The sequence below is a fragment of the Aulonocara sp. 'chitande type north' Nkhata Bay genome, linkage group LG1 (assembly GCF_057382095.1).
Source record: "Aulonocara sp. 'chitande type north' Nkhata Bay isolate Kocher_YH1m ecotype deep benthic linkage group LG1, A_spYH_male_GT1.1, whole genome shotgun sequence".
Lineage (NCBI taxonomy): Eukaryota > Metazoa > Chordata > Actinopteri > Cichliformes > Cichlidae > Aulonocara > Aulonocara sp. 'chitande type north' Nkhata Bay.
In genome coordinates, this window is record NC_141344.1 from 30,735,654 (window position 1) to 30,751,578 (window position 15,925).

The 15,925-nt window shown below is 40.6% G+C and overlaps 1 protein-coding gene across 1 annotated transcript; it reads left to right on the forward strand.

Annotated features, from left to right (window-relative positions):
* Positions 1 to 1,484: 1,484 nt before the first annotated feature.
* bbs4 (Bardet-Biedl syndrome 4) lies at positions 1,485 to 15,139 on the forward strand. Its single transcript, XM_086293163.1, has 16 exons — positions 1,485 to 1,561; positions 3,696 to 3,738; positions 6,669 to 6,748; positions 7,176 to 7,239; positions 7,503 to 7,614; positions 8,715 to 8,787; positions 9,153 to 9,206; positions 9,298 to 9,425; positions 10,336 to 10,390; positions 10,497 to 10,565; positions 10,751 to 10,903; positions 11,618 to 11,789; positions 12,048 to 12,117; positions 12,226 to 12,370; positions 12,455 to 12,659; positions 13,633 to 15,139. The coding sequence occupies exons 1-16, from the start codon at positions 1,502 to 1,504 to the stop codon at positions 13,785 to 13,787; spliced, it is 1,638 nt and encodes a 545-aa protein (XP_086149289.1). The 5' UTR covers positions 1,485 to 1,501; the 3' UTR covers positions 13,788 to 15,139.
* The last annotated feature ends 786 nt before the right edge of the window (positions 15,140 to 15,925 follow it).

The window sequence follows — 15,925 nt, forward strand, 5'->3', positions numbered from 1 at the left end:
CCTGATATTCACTGCACATGCCCATATTAACCTTAACCAGAGGGTTTAAAAAAAACAAACCAGTGTTTACATACCATATCTGCTTCTGCCGTGGCCTGGCGGACAAAAAATTGGTAAAGGGTTCCCCGAGCTTTCATGCCCCTCATGTTTTTCATGTGCCCACCAATAGAAGCATGCCTATGGAAAAAGTGCGCCAGCACACAGTGCAGTGCGCTTTATAGTGCACTTTTCCAGCCAGGTGTTTTCCTTTTCCCATTCCTCCCTGTACTTTTGCAGCCTTTTTTTTCTTTCTCTGAGCGAACAAACATTGCTGCTCTAACGCTGGGCTTACACTGTGCGATTTTTGGCCCATTTTGAGCCGATTTTTGAGTCGTGCGACCGATTTGGTGATCAGCCCGATTTTGGCCTTCATCGTGCGTCGTGTAGTATACGTGGGGTAACGAGAAGCGATTAACACCTCACGACCAGCTCCCGATCATCAATCGCTCGTGAGGGTGTCACCGCAGCTGCTCACGCGCAAACACGTAAACGTCGGTGAAAAAGACGTTGCAGCACGGCTGTGCAGCGTGTGATCTGGACACAAGTGATGGAGGCACTTGTAGAACTTTGGAAAGCTCATCCGAGCCTTTTCCATGTGGCATCACAAAATTATCACGACCACAACAACCGTGAAAATAGTTGGATTTACACTGTTGCTCAATCACAGCTGCCTGATCAATGTTTTTCATTAGCAATTTAGCAAAGTTGATGTGGTGGTGTGTCTGTGTGAGTGAAAGACAGAGAGAGCGAGCGACAGATTTTCTGTTATAACCTTCATTTTATGGACGCACAGTGTGCCGTCCGAGACTTGCACCGCAGTGTCGGCGTTTGTTTCCCTGTTGGCCATGCTTGTTGTTGTGGTCATCGGTTGTCTTCCGGTATTTTCTCCGTAAGCGACCTTTCCTCAACCAATGAGATGAGCGGTAATCTGACTTGTCATACTCGAATTGTCATAAGTGTGCTGTCAGCTCATTGGTCACAAAGCAGGAGAGGGGCTGGGAATTATGTTTTCAAACAAAGTGTTAATTCCATTAAAAGTTATAGACTACTTTTGATTCTCACTGTATTACGGGACAAAGTGCGTCCCTTATTAGCTCAATACGGGACGTGTACTTTTGTTTCTAAATACGGGACGATTCCGTTTTTTAAGGGACGGTTGGCAACCCTATAAATAAACGATGTAAAGAAGAGTGGGCCAAAATTCCTCTGCAATGATTTAAAAGACCGATAAAGCCATACAGAAAATTATTAGTTTAAGTTCTTGCTGCTAAAAGTGATTTTACAAGCTATTGAATCATGTGGTGTAATTATTTATTAAGAATACACAGAATCTTATCGAGTGAAAACTATGAAAGACGAAAAATGGTTTTTAAACCCTTTTTTGTAAATAAAGGTTTTTTTTTTCTTTAATCCGAGAGCACAAATCCAACCAGCTACGTGTCTGCGCGCCATTGACGTATCCATGGCAACAGCTTCTAGTGTTGATCATCCCAAGATGGCGGACGCGGAAACAACCGCAACGGTGAGTGCGATGCGAGCTGCTCCTCCTTTTCTTGAATAAACACAAACTTGACTCGAAATATAATGAAAGTGTGACACTTCGCGAGAAAGCCCGACGCCAGGTTTTACCACACGCTTTCTATAACGCTTACTTGAACGTTAGTTAGCTAGGTGGCTAGCCTATTCTAAGTCTGCGCTAAGTTGATTAAGCTGCAGCTAACGGCAACTTGCGAGACTAATCTCACTCACTCAAGGGCAAATTTAAACCTTAACGCTGACAGCTGTAGCTGTGGCAGAATGGCAGGATTGCTGTGGACTGTTTGGGAAGCTTTAGCCCACCCTTAATATACGATAACGTAGAAAACGTTATCAAGCAGCTTTTCATTAACCGCCTTACGACCAATCCCAGTTATATTATCGCTGTGGCATAATAACTTTCAGCGTGTAATGACATGTAGAGAATATCAATAAACTGCTAAGCATCAGCAACCACATCCAAAACAATCCACAAGTGAGGTCAAATATGGGAAGAAAAATATGTGATGCGAGAAGAACTGCGCATGCGTGCATCTACCTGTACATTGTGAAGATAGCAAATGTTACTGTTGTTGCAGTCACTGAACAGAACATACACAGGAGCACGTTACGTTGCAAAATTTTACCGGTACATCTCAACAATTTGAATAAAATGCATTAATGTAATATATCATTCCATTCATCCTTTCATTTGATGGTTATTCGGGATGTGGTGGCAGCATGCTGGCACAGACCCCCAAACAACCCTCTCCCCATTCACCTCCTCCAGCTCTTCTGGAGGAACACTGAGAAGAGAGAGTAGTTGAGAGACATAATCTCTCCAGTATGTTTTGGTTATGCCTAGAAATTCTGTCCATAGAAGTTATAAACTGAATTGATGACAAATAGGCAGTGTTTGGTCACCAAGTCTATCCAACCCTACAGATCTGCATGCTTCTGCTGTTTGATTGGGAAAGAGTGTTTTCTCTCTCTCTGTTCATTAAGTAAACACACATGTCATTCAGCTTGTTGGCCCACACAGCCTTCTTTCAGTTTTTGAGTGGACAGGATTTTCTGTATTTTGGTGAGGGCTGCCCGAGGATTATTTTACTGTGTACCACACAGTCATGTGAACAGTCATGTGTTTTTGCAGGACTCTGTGCAGTGCTCTGAGAAACCAAGTACACCCCATGATTCAATAGCCTGTAGATGTACCATGTAAAAGCAATAACTTGTAATAATTATTAGTAATACTTTTCTGCATGACTTTATCTTCACAAAGTTGCTTCAGTTCATTAAGGTTTGTGAGCATTTGTTTATGCACAGTTCTCTTAAGGTCCTGGAACAGCATTTCAGTCAGGTTTTGGTGTGGACTTTAACTGGACAATTGCAACACCTTGATTGTTTTCTTTTTCAGCCATTCTCTTGCACTTTTTTATGCAGGAGAGTTCATGATCGAGTCAATAACATGGTGCTCAGGCCCTCTGGCTACAAAACACACCCATGGTATTGGTATGAGGTGTTTGTGCTGATATGCTGTGTTGATCTTTACCATACACAGCGCTGTGCATCATGACCAAAGATCTGTACTTTGATCTCATCTGTCCAATGGACATTTTTCAGAACTCTTGGAGTTTGGTTCAAACCTAAGCTGTGATGCCAGGCTTTCTCCTGACAGTCCTACCAGAAAAGCCATAACTGTTTTTTCTAATTGTGCTCTCATGAACTTTAAATTGAAACATGCTAACTGAGGCCTTTAGAGTCTGAGATGTAGTGCTTGGAATTTTTTTCCTGCATTTTCTCTGAGCAGTAAACATCTGACCTTGGGGTGATTTTGAAGGGACGCCTTGGGAAGGTTGTTGCATTGTGTTAAAACACACCTGTTTACTCCAAACCAGCAAACTAAAAGAAAACATCATCTTTGATAGAGGTGCTCACACTTGCCAATGATGAGTTAATTAAGTACATCTGATTGGCTGGCGGCTACTGACATTCTTAATTCGTAAAGAAGAAGTAAGGATGATGTAGGTTTTCAAAGGCCTGCATAGAATCCTGAGGAAACTTTTGTTTTTCACTTGACTTTCAGACTCCTGTTTGCTGTTATTTATTTTTCTGCTTGTCTTGTTTGTCACATATTTCAGCTCCCTGTTGCTACTGAACCCAAGAAACGTCGGGCGCCTAAAGGTACAGTGAAAGCACTGCAGGTCATGTTCTGAAATTAATTGAATTATTTTCATGTTGTTGTGTGACATTCATTTTTTTGAAATTCATTTCTAAAAGTTGGTTAAGTGTTGATAACTGAAACTAAAGGTTTTGGAAGTGAACGGCCTGCAGAGGTCACCCTCACCCTTCTGTTTGTTTTCTCTGTAAGGAACAGGCATTATGCTGCTGAGCCATTTTCCAGATATTTCTCTGTGTAGAAAATGTCTGGTAATCAGAGGATGTTTTGTCATCATTATTGAAGCCTAATGTGCCATTAAATAGTTTATATTTCTGCCCACAGATATTTTGTCTTTTCTTTGTTTTATAGTGCTTTGTAATAATAATAATAATAATCAGAGCTACTGAGAATTGCACCTCGGTGGAAGCAGTTGAGTACATGCTATGATGTGGTAATGATAATTTTTATTTGGCATGCAAACCCTTTCCTGGATTGTACTTAATATGAGACACACCTCTGTTCTAACTAAAAAAAAGAAAGAAAGAAAGTAAAGATTGGATTTTAGGAGGCTAATACACATACACCAATGGGAGCAGACTTGATAACAACCTGAATGCAGAGGAACTTTAAAATTGAGATGCACTGTTTTAAAGCCGCTGCTGAGTTAAAAATAAAGTGGCAGCTGGGTGCATGAACTTCACAGCTTTATCTACAGGGAATTGTGACTTCATTATGCCTCATACAGACTGTATACGCAAAAATAGTTCTTTAAAAAGTTTTCCAAATGCAAAGCGTGTTAAAGTGTATATCAGCCGATTTTTGGCACTTGATCACAACTGGATGAAAACAGTCACATGCAAGGACCCATCCATTTTGCAATGTAGACATTTAAAGATTTGACATAATCAAGCAACGTGACATAAACCTTAATTGTGTCCATAAGTCACATTCATTCTGCACTTACCAATGTGAAATGTAATTATGGTTATTTAAGGCATACACAAATTTACCTTTGCTATGCAGAGTAGTATGCAGAGTATATTATGTTAGATTTTGAGCACTGCTGTTTGTGCATTCTTAGTGTTAATACCTGACAGGTGCTGTGCAATGGAAAGATCTAAAGTAAATTAAAAAAAATAGTACAGTATGTTAGATTTTAATAAAATCCAGTGTGAGTTTCTTGACTCGGATGTAGCAGTCTGCCTTATTTTTTTTAGGATACTGACAGTCATTTCTGGCACATTCCCGATAAAGGGGGAAAAAAGGTGTCAGCATCTCGATGTGAGACTAAATGACTTGACAAGATGAAGGCTTTTTTGGAGGGTTTTTTTGTGTGTGTGATTGAACTTCCAAAAATAATATTCATCATATTTTTCATTACGTTCTCCCCATGTGTCTTTTGATCTCAGCATGCCTCTCCTCTGCTCTTATCCCCTTTTAATAGATGGTTGAAACACACTGAGGGCAAAGCTGCCTTAGCTTCATCCAGATCAAATATAACAATGAGAAAACTCTCTCTTTGCAATGAAGTTTTTCACATTACTATATTTAGGAGACCTCGTGCTGGGCTGTTCTTCTGTGCTTCTTTCTATCCTTCTCTCATACAGTAGTTGTAGGAATACACGTTGCCCATGTATCCCATCACTCCTCTCCAAATTCTGCCTTGCTTTATGTATGTGGACCATAGTGCACCGCAGGACCACAGCTGAAACCCAGAGACAAGAATATTATTGCTGTCTCAGCAGGGAGAAAGCGGATTAGGGTCCCTACAAATAGGGCCATTCCCAGTCTTGACGTGGCAAACGTGTGGAGCCCGTGCCGTTTCACAGTCGGCGATGGAGTGGATTTCTGTGTAGTATCTGGAATGGGCTCAAGTTCTAGCAGCAGATCAGCGAAGCTCTTCTTGAGGCGCTGAAAGATAAAACAGAGGGGAGCTTTGGTGTAATTCACACTGTATTTTTTTTTTTTTAACACTCGGAGTTCGTTAACGATACCCACCCCCCCACCAGTGTCAATGGTAAAGCCTAGCACTGTATTTCACAATGCCTTCAATCCTATTTTTAGCCTCAGAGGAAGGTAGTAGGTGCAAGATAACAGGATTACCAGAATCAGACTCGCTTGAATTGGCATTATGTGTGCTTCCTTGTAAAATGAAATGTTGTACTCCACTGGGAAGAGGACTTGGAGGCGTTGTAGTTCGGTTCTCGAGGTTACCTAACCCTTTCTAAAGCTGGCTTTACATTGTTCTGCTCATTCCTTCAGCCTCCCTCTTTGACTCTGTCTCTATACCCTCGCTCTTCTGTCACAAGCACCTGGCTTGCGAGAGACATTGTTGCCCTGGCAACAGGGAGAATATCTCAACCTGTCGAGACATTAAATGAGAGACACGGGGGGAGAGGAGGGGGAAAAAAGCAGTGTTTGTAACGCAAAACTTGCTTACAAGGTGACATTTACAGACTGGCTGGTGAATTGATTACAGTTTAGCCTGGGGTTTCTGGTTGAAGTGTTAACATCTATGTTAACTGTCACATCAAAGACTTACTAGCAACTGCATGGGGAGGCTGCTTTCAGGATTATTTATTCAGCTGTCAAATTAGAAAAGATGGCATACATTAAAAATAGTTCTAATAGACATTACTCTTAATAGGCTGAGCCATCTGTTCATAAGAAGAAAAAAAAAACTGCTAACGAGCTAAGATTTGCAGCATGCCTACTCGGTGACTTGACTTAAATTTAGCCTGTGGATTTAGGTTGCAGTGTTACATCTGTGTTAACTGTCAGATCAGAGACTTACTAATGACTGCAAAAGGAGGGCTCTTTAAGGATTAATCATTGAGCTATCAGCCAAATAAGACATCATCTGCACAATAACATGCTCAAAAGTTCTTGTTTTTTTTCCCAAAATCCTTATTCATTTGTAATATTTAGATTTTTATGGTGTTCCTCCACCCAGCTCCAGAGCTTCCTATTGTGGAGAGAAGGAACTGGTTAATCCACCAGCACTATATCCTCAAGGACTACGATACCTGTAAGGTAAAGTGCCTTCATTCCTCAGCTCTGTTTGCGGCGTAGTCTGTCATTGACCTGTGACTGTGCTGAGTGTGATTGACTGAAAGACCCACTCTGACCTCACTGAAGATATACATGATGAAGATATTGAGTTCCCGACATGCACGCGGCTTTGTCTAAGGCCTGATTCATTCACTGCATGCAGCGCTGTTCATTGAAACTGCTTCACACTTAATAAAGTCTCTGAATAGTACTTGTTAGATATATTACTGGACTACTCCTGCACGCGTTTTCTTTGCATATCTAATTTGTGTGAGGCGATAATGACATACATCCCTTCCGCTTACTCTGTTAATATCTACAGATGTACAGAACAGGGTGTAATATTCCTCTGTATCATCTGAGTACTGGATGGATTTCGAAATTGTCTTTCCACTCTGCGCCTTTTTAGGTTATCATCAAAGACCAACTGCAGGAGACTAATGGGATGTGTGAATATGCTATATATGTTCAAGGTGAGCCATCATTTTTGTAGCAGCCATTCCCTTTTTCCGCTTTTAATGTGTAAGATATTTTTTTAACAGCTACATCAAGTAAAACCTCTGTGGTAGTCAACACCAGAGCTGCACAAGTACATGATTTCGTTTCCCCAAAAACTGCTCTTTGGACCTCATGCTGTGTCTTTGATTTTTTTTTGATGCGTTTTTTTTTTTTCTTTTAATTCCTCAAGCAGATGAAGATCCTTTTATTTTGTGTGTGTCTTTATTTCTTTGTGCAGCACTAATCTTGCGTCTTGAGGGCAAGATCCAGCAGTCCCTGGAGCTGTTTCAGAGCTGTGCCATCTTAAATCCCAACAGCGCAGACAATCTTAAGCAAGTGGCCCGATCACTGTGAGTCTTCTGCACTGAAGCCTCTATGAGCGCATCAGTGCCTCTCCATTAGCTAACAAGACAGACACAGGGGAGAAATATACAGTGATAACAGTCACACTGCAGGCCGCTTAGAGCCAGAACCTTCACCGCTTAAGGGGAAACACTGGAGAAAAAACTGTTTTTTAATGCATTGGTCAGCTTTAAGATTTTGGTCCGTATTGACATGATAACATCACATGGTTACTGCAGACTGCGGCACATTCATGATGGAAATCTACCACCACATCCCAGAGATGCTCTATTGGATTAAAATATGGTGACTGTGGAAACCATCTGAGTACAATTTAAGCGCATAGTCATGTTTAACAAACCAGTTTGACATTATTTGAAGTTTGTATGGTTTGTTAGTCTGCTGACAGCAGCCATCAGAACATAGCACCCTGTGGTCACAAAGGGATGGTCATGGTCAGCAACAATACTCAACAATGCTCTCATTTAAATGGTGCTTAGTTTATACTAAAGAGCCCAAAAGGGATCATGAAAATATCCCACACACTGTTAAACCACCAGCAGCCTGAACCATTCATACAAGGCAAGACCCATGTTTACATGTTGTTTATATCAATTCTGACCCTACTGAATGTTGCAACAGAAATTGAGACTCAGCAAACCAAGCAACAGTTTTCCATTGTTCTAATATCAAAGTCACTTAAATCACCTTTCTTCCCCATCCTGATGCTCAGTTTGATTTAATCAGGTCATTTTGACCATGTCTATGTGCTGAAATGCATTTAGCTGTTGCCATGTGATGTTTGTATTTATGACTAGTTTAACAGGCATTCCTAATAAAGTGTCAGGTGAGTTTATATGAACACACAGTTTCATTAACGTTATGTTATAAAGATGTTGTCTCTGTTATCAGTAATCCAATGGGAAAGTTTGGGGCTTATAGTAAAGTTTTATCCTCTTGACCCGTAATGCCTCCCTTTGTAAAGAAAAATGAATACAGCTTCATTGAATGGTTTGTTTTTTAATGTTGTAATAATAGTTATTCTGAAAGCAGTAATTAAAATGGGTTATCGTCTCTTATGGATTATTGTTGTTTATTGTTTCTTCAGATTTCTTCTGGGAAAGCACAAAGCAGCTATTGAATTCTATCATGAAGCTGCAAGGCTCAACGAGAACGACTGGGTAGTAGAAAGCAAACACTCTTAATTCCTACTTTGCCTTTAAGGTTTTGTTTTTTTTTTGCAGAGATTATAGCACTGACAAATTCTGCCAACATTTAGAGTGGGAATTACCTTGACTGAACCTTTTCTTCTCACACTTGCAACAATTTATCACAATCAGCTCTGTGGTTGCACATCCAAATTCGTCCAGGGCTGTTTTACTAGGGGGCTATCAAAGTTGTGCTACCATTAATCACTCTCACTTCCTTCTCTAATGCTACTGCAGAACTGTTGGCCTATAAAACTTTTACATTTGGAAATTAAATTCAGCTCAACCCGTGCAATGCAAAAATGATCCATGTAAAATCTGACATTTTCTCACCCCAGGAGATCAGTCATAATCTGGGATTGTGCTATTTCTTCATCAAAGACTTCAAATATGTGAGTACAGCTGAGTTTACCAACACTATAGCAGGACAAATTGTAGTTGTTCCACAGGGATTTGATCATTTTGATCTTCTGTCTCTCTCAGGCTGAGGAGCATCTAAAGATAGCTCTCAAGATAAACAAGCACGACAAAACCTTCATGATGCTCGGGAAGGTTCACCTGCTGGCTGGAGAAACAGACAAGGCCATAGAGGTGTACAAGAAAGCGGTGGAGTAAGTGCATATATATAATGTTAGCCATTCATGCTAGATGTTGTTAGGCATTACTCTGTATGTACTATACATTGAAACATTCTTGACATGTACAGCAGTCCATTAGAGCTGATACATTTCTCAAAAACCCAACTTAAAGAGTCTAATGGGGGCTGTCCCACTAAAATCTCCCAAAAATATTAATGAGAACACCAGCACTCACAGCACGATACCAACATTGCTTGACAGCAAAAAGAGAAATGTGGGGGTTTGGGCCTGAAAATATTAATGATGTTCTCATTAAGGAATTGTTTATGACAACAAAGTCAAACAATTTTCTTTAGATTCCTGTGGAGAAGTTCAAACATACCGCCTTCAAACATTGGTTCAGAAGGTTCTCGCATACTTTAAGTTGTTTCATCTTGGTTTTTATTTTTATGGCTTTTCTGTCTCCAGAAATCATTTTATTCAACACTTAAAGCTTTGCCACATTTTTAACTCTGGGTTCAGTATAAATGCAGTTCATTTCCACTTCTCCTCGCATGTTGAATATTTAAACATTAGGCCATGGTGTAAATAAGGAAATGACATTTGTGTCTATAATAGAGCTCATTATGGCTGCCTCCTGTTGGGGGTAAATGAATTAATCAAGTGCCCCAATACTGGTGTCGCTTTTAATGAGACTTACCACTGTGATTCTTATTTTAATGCCAACCTGCCTCTTCTCTACCGTTTTTCTTTGAGCCCCATCGTCCCCCCACAGGTCATAATTAATACTCCACAATTATACCGAATCAAAGGCTGATTGAATAATCACGAGATTCCCTAGATATCAGCTGCTGTATGTTTGCTCAAGAACAAGCACATGCATTGAATATGATTGCTGGCATAGGTTAACTGACATTATTCTTTTGGCTCATCTCTTTTTCAGATTTTCTCCAGAAAACACTGAACTCCTCACAACACTGGGCCTGCTGTTTTTGCAGGTAAGCAGATTTCTTTTTCTTTTTTTAAATGATTTGATGAAATGATATGCCCATAAATGATGAGCACAGCAAAAAAGGAATGACAGCAATCTTCTCTTTGTTTGAGCTCGGGAAATACCAGAAAGCATTTGAACATCTTGGGAATGCCCTCACCTTTGACCCCAACAATTATAAGGTATGTGGGTACTTACACATTACAATTAGGCAGAAGCTTATTTTGTTACTCACCTCCTTAAGGACAGTGCACCAGGTTCCTTTTAAATCAGTTCATTCCCTGTCAGATGTTACGGCCTGACTTTCATCTTTCATCAAGGCTACATCTTCCTCTAATATCTCTTTAATCATTGTTTTTATTCCTAGGCCATCCTGGCTGCAGGCAGCATGATGCAGACCCATGGTGACTTTGATGTGGCTATGAACAAGTACAGGGTGGCAGCATGTGCTGTGCCGGAGAGTCCCCCTCTGTGGAACAACATTGGCATGTGCTTCTTTGGGAAAAAGAAATATGTAGCTGTGAGTAATGTTTTTTTTTTCCTGCTTGTTTTCATCCAGTTTGGATGAGAAAACTGCCAAAAGGCAACACACACAAAAAGCCTACTCGGTGTTATTTCCACACCAGCCATGGCTCGTGCCTTTAATCACAGCCCAGCCACTTAATTCTGCTGTTTCTGAAGGAGCCCTTTGTGTATACAGTACAGTGTTTATCCTATCTTTTATTTGATAGAGACAGCGTAGATAGACAGGAAAGTGGGGAGAGAGAGAGGAGGGGGAAGGCATGCAGCGAAGGGGCGCAGCACATACGTTGCCTTTACTGTATGTATCTGCTAGGTGTTCAGATATATGTTATACATATACATATATATATAATGTAAACATATCTTAGTTTTAAAAGCAACTTCATTCAATTCTTTTTTTTTTCTAGTTTAGAAACCAACACGTTGTGGGGATGACTGAGTACAATACAAACTCTACATTTTCTGTAATCTTCATTAATCTTGAGAAAATGAAATCAAACCCCCCCAAACTCTGTAAAACACAACTTCATTACAATTCTGGTGGTTTTTCTTTGGCTAAAACCTTCAGAGGATCTGGCACAATTCCCTCTTCAGGAAACTTCTACATATGTTCCTGAATCTGATGTTCCTGTTTGTTCTACTTCATATATTATTAAGATACTCACCTAAAGGTCCTGACAATTTCTCTCTCCTAACTTCACGTCTCCCACAGGCCATCAGCTGCCTGAAGCGGGCCCACTACTTGTCTCCTTTTGACTGGAAAGTGTTGTACAACCTTGGTCTGGTACACCTCACCATGCAGCAGTATGCCTCTGCCTTCCACTTCCTCAGTGCAGCCATCAATCTGAATCCACGAATGGGGGAGCTCTACATGTTGCTGGCAGGTACGGAGCGAGTGAGACAGACAAATCCTTCATGATTTAATTCTGCCTGAAGAGGAAATCTATGACGGCAAAAACAGGGATAGCTTTTTAAATAGCACTTTACTGAAAATGTCGCTGCTTAAAGGATTTTGGGGGGGGGGGGTTATAAATGTATTAGTATTTTCATTAAATCTATTCAGCAGCTTGACCACATTTACATTTGATTTGAAAATTGAAAAGGGCTTGTATGTGACAAAAAATTTCCTGTCACATCTTTAGTTGCTCTGACCAATTTGGAGGATTATGAGAACGCCACCAGATCTTACGAGCAAGCTGTGACTCTGGATGAGTGAGCCTGTCCTCAGTAACACCTTGAAACTTCCATTGATCTGAATTTAAAACTGTATCAGATCATTGATTTTTTTTTTTCCTCTTCTTGGTGATCAATTTTCCACAGATCCAACCCCCTGGTTAACCTGAACTTTGCAATCTTCCTCTATAATCATGGAGACAAGAAGGGAGCTCTGGATCAATACCAGGATATGGAAAGGAAAGTCAACATACTCCGAGACAGCAGTAGCAACTTTGAATTTGATCCTGAGGTACTGTAGATCCTGATATCAATGATGTCTCTGAAGTTAGTGGTCATTCTTTGTTCCAACGCAACACATTTTAATCCCTAACAGCTAATGGACATGGCTCAGAAAATGGGAACTGCTCTACAGGTGACAGAAGCGCTGGTGTGGACTAAACCAGGCAAGGACTCCAAATCAAAACCAAATTCTGCAGCAGCCACCAAAACCCCCGGTGCTCCCCTCGGTACTAACCAAGTCCTGGGTCAGGCCATGTCTTCAGCCGCAAGCTACAGCAAAAACATTCAGCTGTCAACAGGTACACACGACCAGTTATGGTCTTGTTTAAAGCAATATTTCATGATCCGCCTCCACGGTGAAGCCTCTCCTGTGCCGTTTTGATCAAAGATGAAGGGGACGTTTGTTAAGAACCTGAAACATCAAAGTCAAACTGAATCTCTCGCTTACATTTGTTCTGAACGCAAACTCAAAATGACTTCCAAGGAGTCCAGTGTAACGCCGGCAGAGTGTGTGATTTGCAGCTTCCACCTCTCTGCATCAAACCAAAGTTCTTTTTTTCATTCAAAAGGAAAACTTGAAAATATCACTTCCCTGTATATTCAAAGGCTCGTGCCTTCACTGCTGTAGCAGATTGAATATACAGGGTAAGGCGAAATGGAATATGTGGGGGAAAAACGACGTCAACCTATTGCCTGTATGCTGTGTGTTCTATTCTTTGGAACAAAAGAGAATCAATAGTGTGGAAAAATGACACACGGGTAAGCTTATGAATTCAAGGCTACTGTGCAGTGATTGCAGAGGCTTACAGCTCTCAAAGGTAAGTGGATAGTAGTGCTTTTCTTCACTGGAGCCAATGGCCTGTGTTTTCTCCCACTCATGTGTAGCTGGTAACAAATATCACCAGAACAATAGATACATCTTCAGTGACATTGGCATTTTACATAATTCCACAGCTCTGGCATCTATTTAGCCCCTAACAACCAGCAATTACCAGCCATTGTTTGACAACCAACCAACCTGAATGTGTATGTACTTTACAGCTGGATTTAGAAACATCTGGTACTATCTGCACATCTGCACAGAGAATTAATTAAATTGTCCCGTAGCATGTGACATAATATAGACATTTACAGCCTGGGACCAATCACTATTCCCAGCTAATGCTGCAGAGCTCAGCATTAATGAACCCCACGCGTCTCATCAGAAAGTAAAAGATTTCTGATAAGCTTGTAGCGAAGCAAACCTGCATGAATTCTGTTTGTCTTTTCCAGGGGTGTCCGGAGGCCCTTCCAATGCAGGAGAGCCAGAAGATGATGTACTGGAAGCCCCCAGCCCACCTTCTGATCCTCCGGGATCCCCAGAGCCCGCAGAGTCAGACAACCCTAAACCCAGAACCTCCAAAATGAAATCAAAGGTGCAGGAATGAATTCTCTTGGTGGCTACAGTCTTACACTACTTGTATCATCTTTGAGGTCACCTATTTGTAATGGAGGACAATTAAGCCTCTTTGGCTACGTTCACACTGCAGGTCTTGATGCTCAATTCCGATTTTTTGATCAAATCCGATTTTTTTGTCTGCAAATAAAATTTGACAGTAAACGCTCTCTAGTGTGAACGCTCAAAGCGGCCCGCGTGCGCAAAAGAAGACGTCACACACAACGCTCTCTGTTTAGACCCAGAGCAAACAATATTGTTTGACTGATAGCCCTTAATATAAAGACTTCGGACTTTACGTTTCTCAATTTTTGCTTTAAGTTATTTTGTTATTTACATAACAATGTAAATAACCTAATAATGATCCTTATTGCTGTTTTAGAGGAGCGGTGCTTCAAAGAATAGTTGCAGATTTCTGTCAAAATCTGCAGATTATACAGTACAAATAACATGTTCACGTTGTCTTCCCAATAGTTTCACTAACATCTACACTGGATGCCAGGAAGCGTTCGCGATGTCTTCTCTGGCGCTGATAATTGGCGTCTGTCTTGTGTCAGTGACGTAAACGATGGATTTAATGCGACATAACCATTCAAACAGCAGTCGCTTTCTAAAACATCGGATATGTTTCGGATTCAGTACCACATACGAAAGTGACTCAGATCGGATTTGAAAATACTGTCATAACATGATCGTATATGGGTCACATAGGGTCAAAAAAATCGGATTTGATGCGCTTTCGCCTGCAGTGTGAACGTAGCCTTTGAGCGCAGCCAAGCCACTGTATTTGTGCTTTTTCTAGCTCATGGTAGTTCAGTCTTGGTTTTAATTTAGCAGCACAGAAGTTTCACGTCCTGCTCCGACATTTCCATGTGAAAAGGGTGTGGTCGGTGTTCACTGTTATGCCTCTCATCTCAGAAATATCAGTACACAACTCACCGATGTAAACCAACAGTTTTTTAACTTAGCTGTACATATTTGTACATTTAAGAATTCAAGAAAGAAAGTCTGTATTCAGCAAAATGGTGATAACGGGCCTGTGAAGTTGCAAGTATTCATTTATGATGAGCTTAGCAATAAGGTTAAAGGATGGATTTTATTTGTACTCACTGTCTGATATGATCCAGTCAGTGTGAAGGAAATGCTGTGACAATCACCGCTACAATGTGAGGATAGAATGGGAGCTGTTTCAATTGTTCCTGGATATAGTTTGTTTGATAGGACTTGAGTATAAATAGTGATACATGCTTTTATATGTGGATAAGTGTTATGTTTATAGAGTAATGTATTTAATATTAAATAAGATTTTAAATAAAACAGCTGTCCGCTTATTTTGTAAAGTCCAGATTATGTGCTGTATTGTTGTGTCAAGGTTAGACAGTTAGACACCACCAACAGGGGACAGTATTGTTTAACAGCTTTGAAACATACGCTCTACAGTCAAGTGAGAAAAAGTTTTTCAAGGACTCTGTGCAGTCCAGTGAAAAAGGAAATACTCTCACTGCTTTCATTAGAATTAGAAGATATTTGATTAACAGCATTTGATTAGCAGACAAGTGTTGCTAATCAAATGCACCTCTATTAAAAAAAACAAGTTTTGGCAATTGTTGGTCTGGAGCATTCAGCTGTGTGTTAACACAATACCACAATCTTTCCATGAGTGGTTGACCCAGCAAATTCACCCCAAACGTCAAAGAAACTGAAAAACCCCAAAGCTAAATTTCAGACTCCACAGGCTTTGGTTAGCATGTTACACCGTCACAAACTTTAAATTGTAATTATTAAAAGACTGAACAGCTACGTCCTGTTTGGAAAGGTTTCCAGCAGAAAGCCTAGTTTCTCTAAAAAGAGCACGGGAGCATGGCTCTGATTTGCTTTCTGATTTGCATTGAACAAATCAAAATACTCGTTGAATAATGTCCTTTGGACAGAGGAAGCCATCCATCCATCCATTCGCTTCCGCTTATCCTTTTCAGGGTCGCGGGGGGCGCTGGAGCCTATCCCAGCTGTCATAGGGTCAGTCATTGAGTCAACCAAACAGAAGCAAATCTACAACAGAATGTCTGAAAGAGGAAAGAATCAATGTGTTGCAATGACCCAGCCAGATCTCATAAGCAAACCTCAATGAAA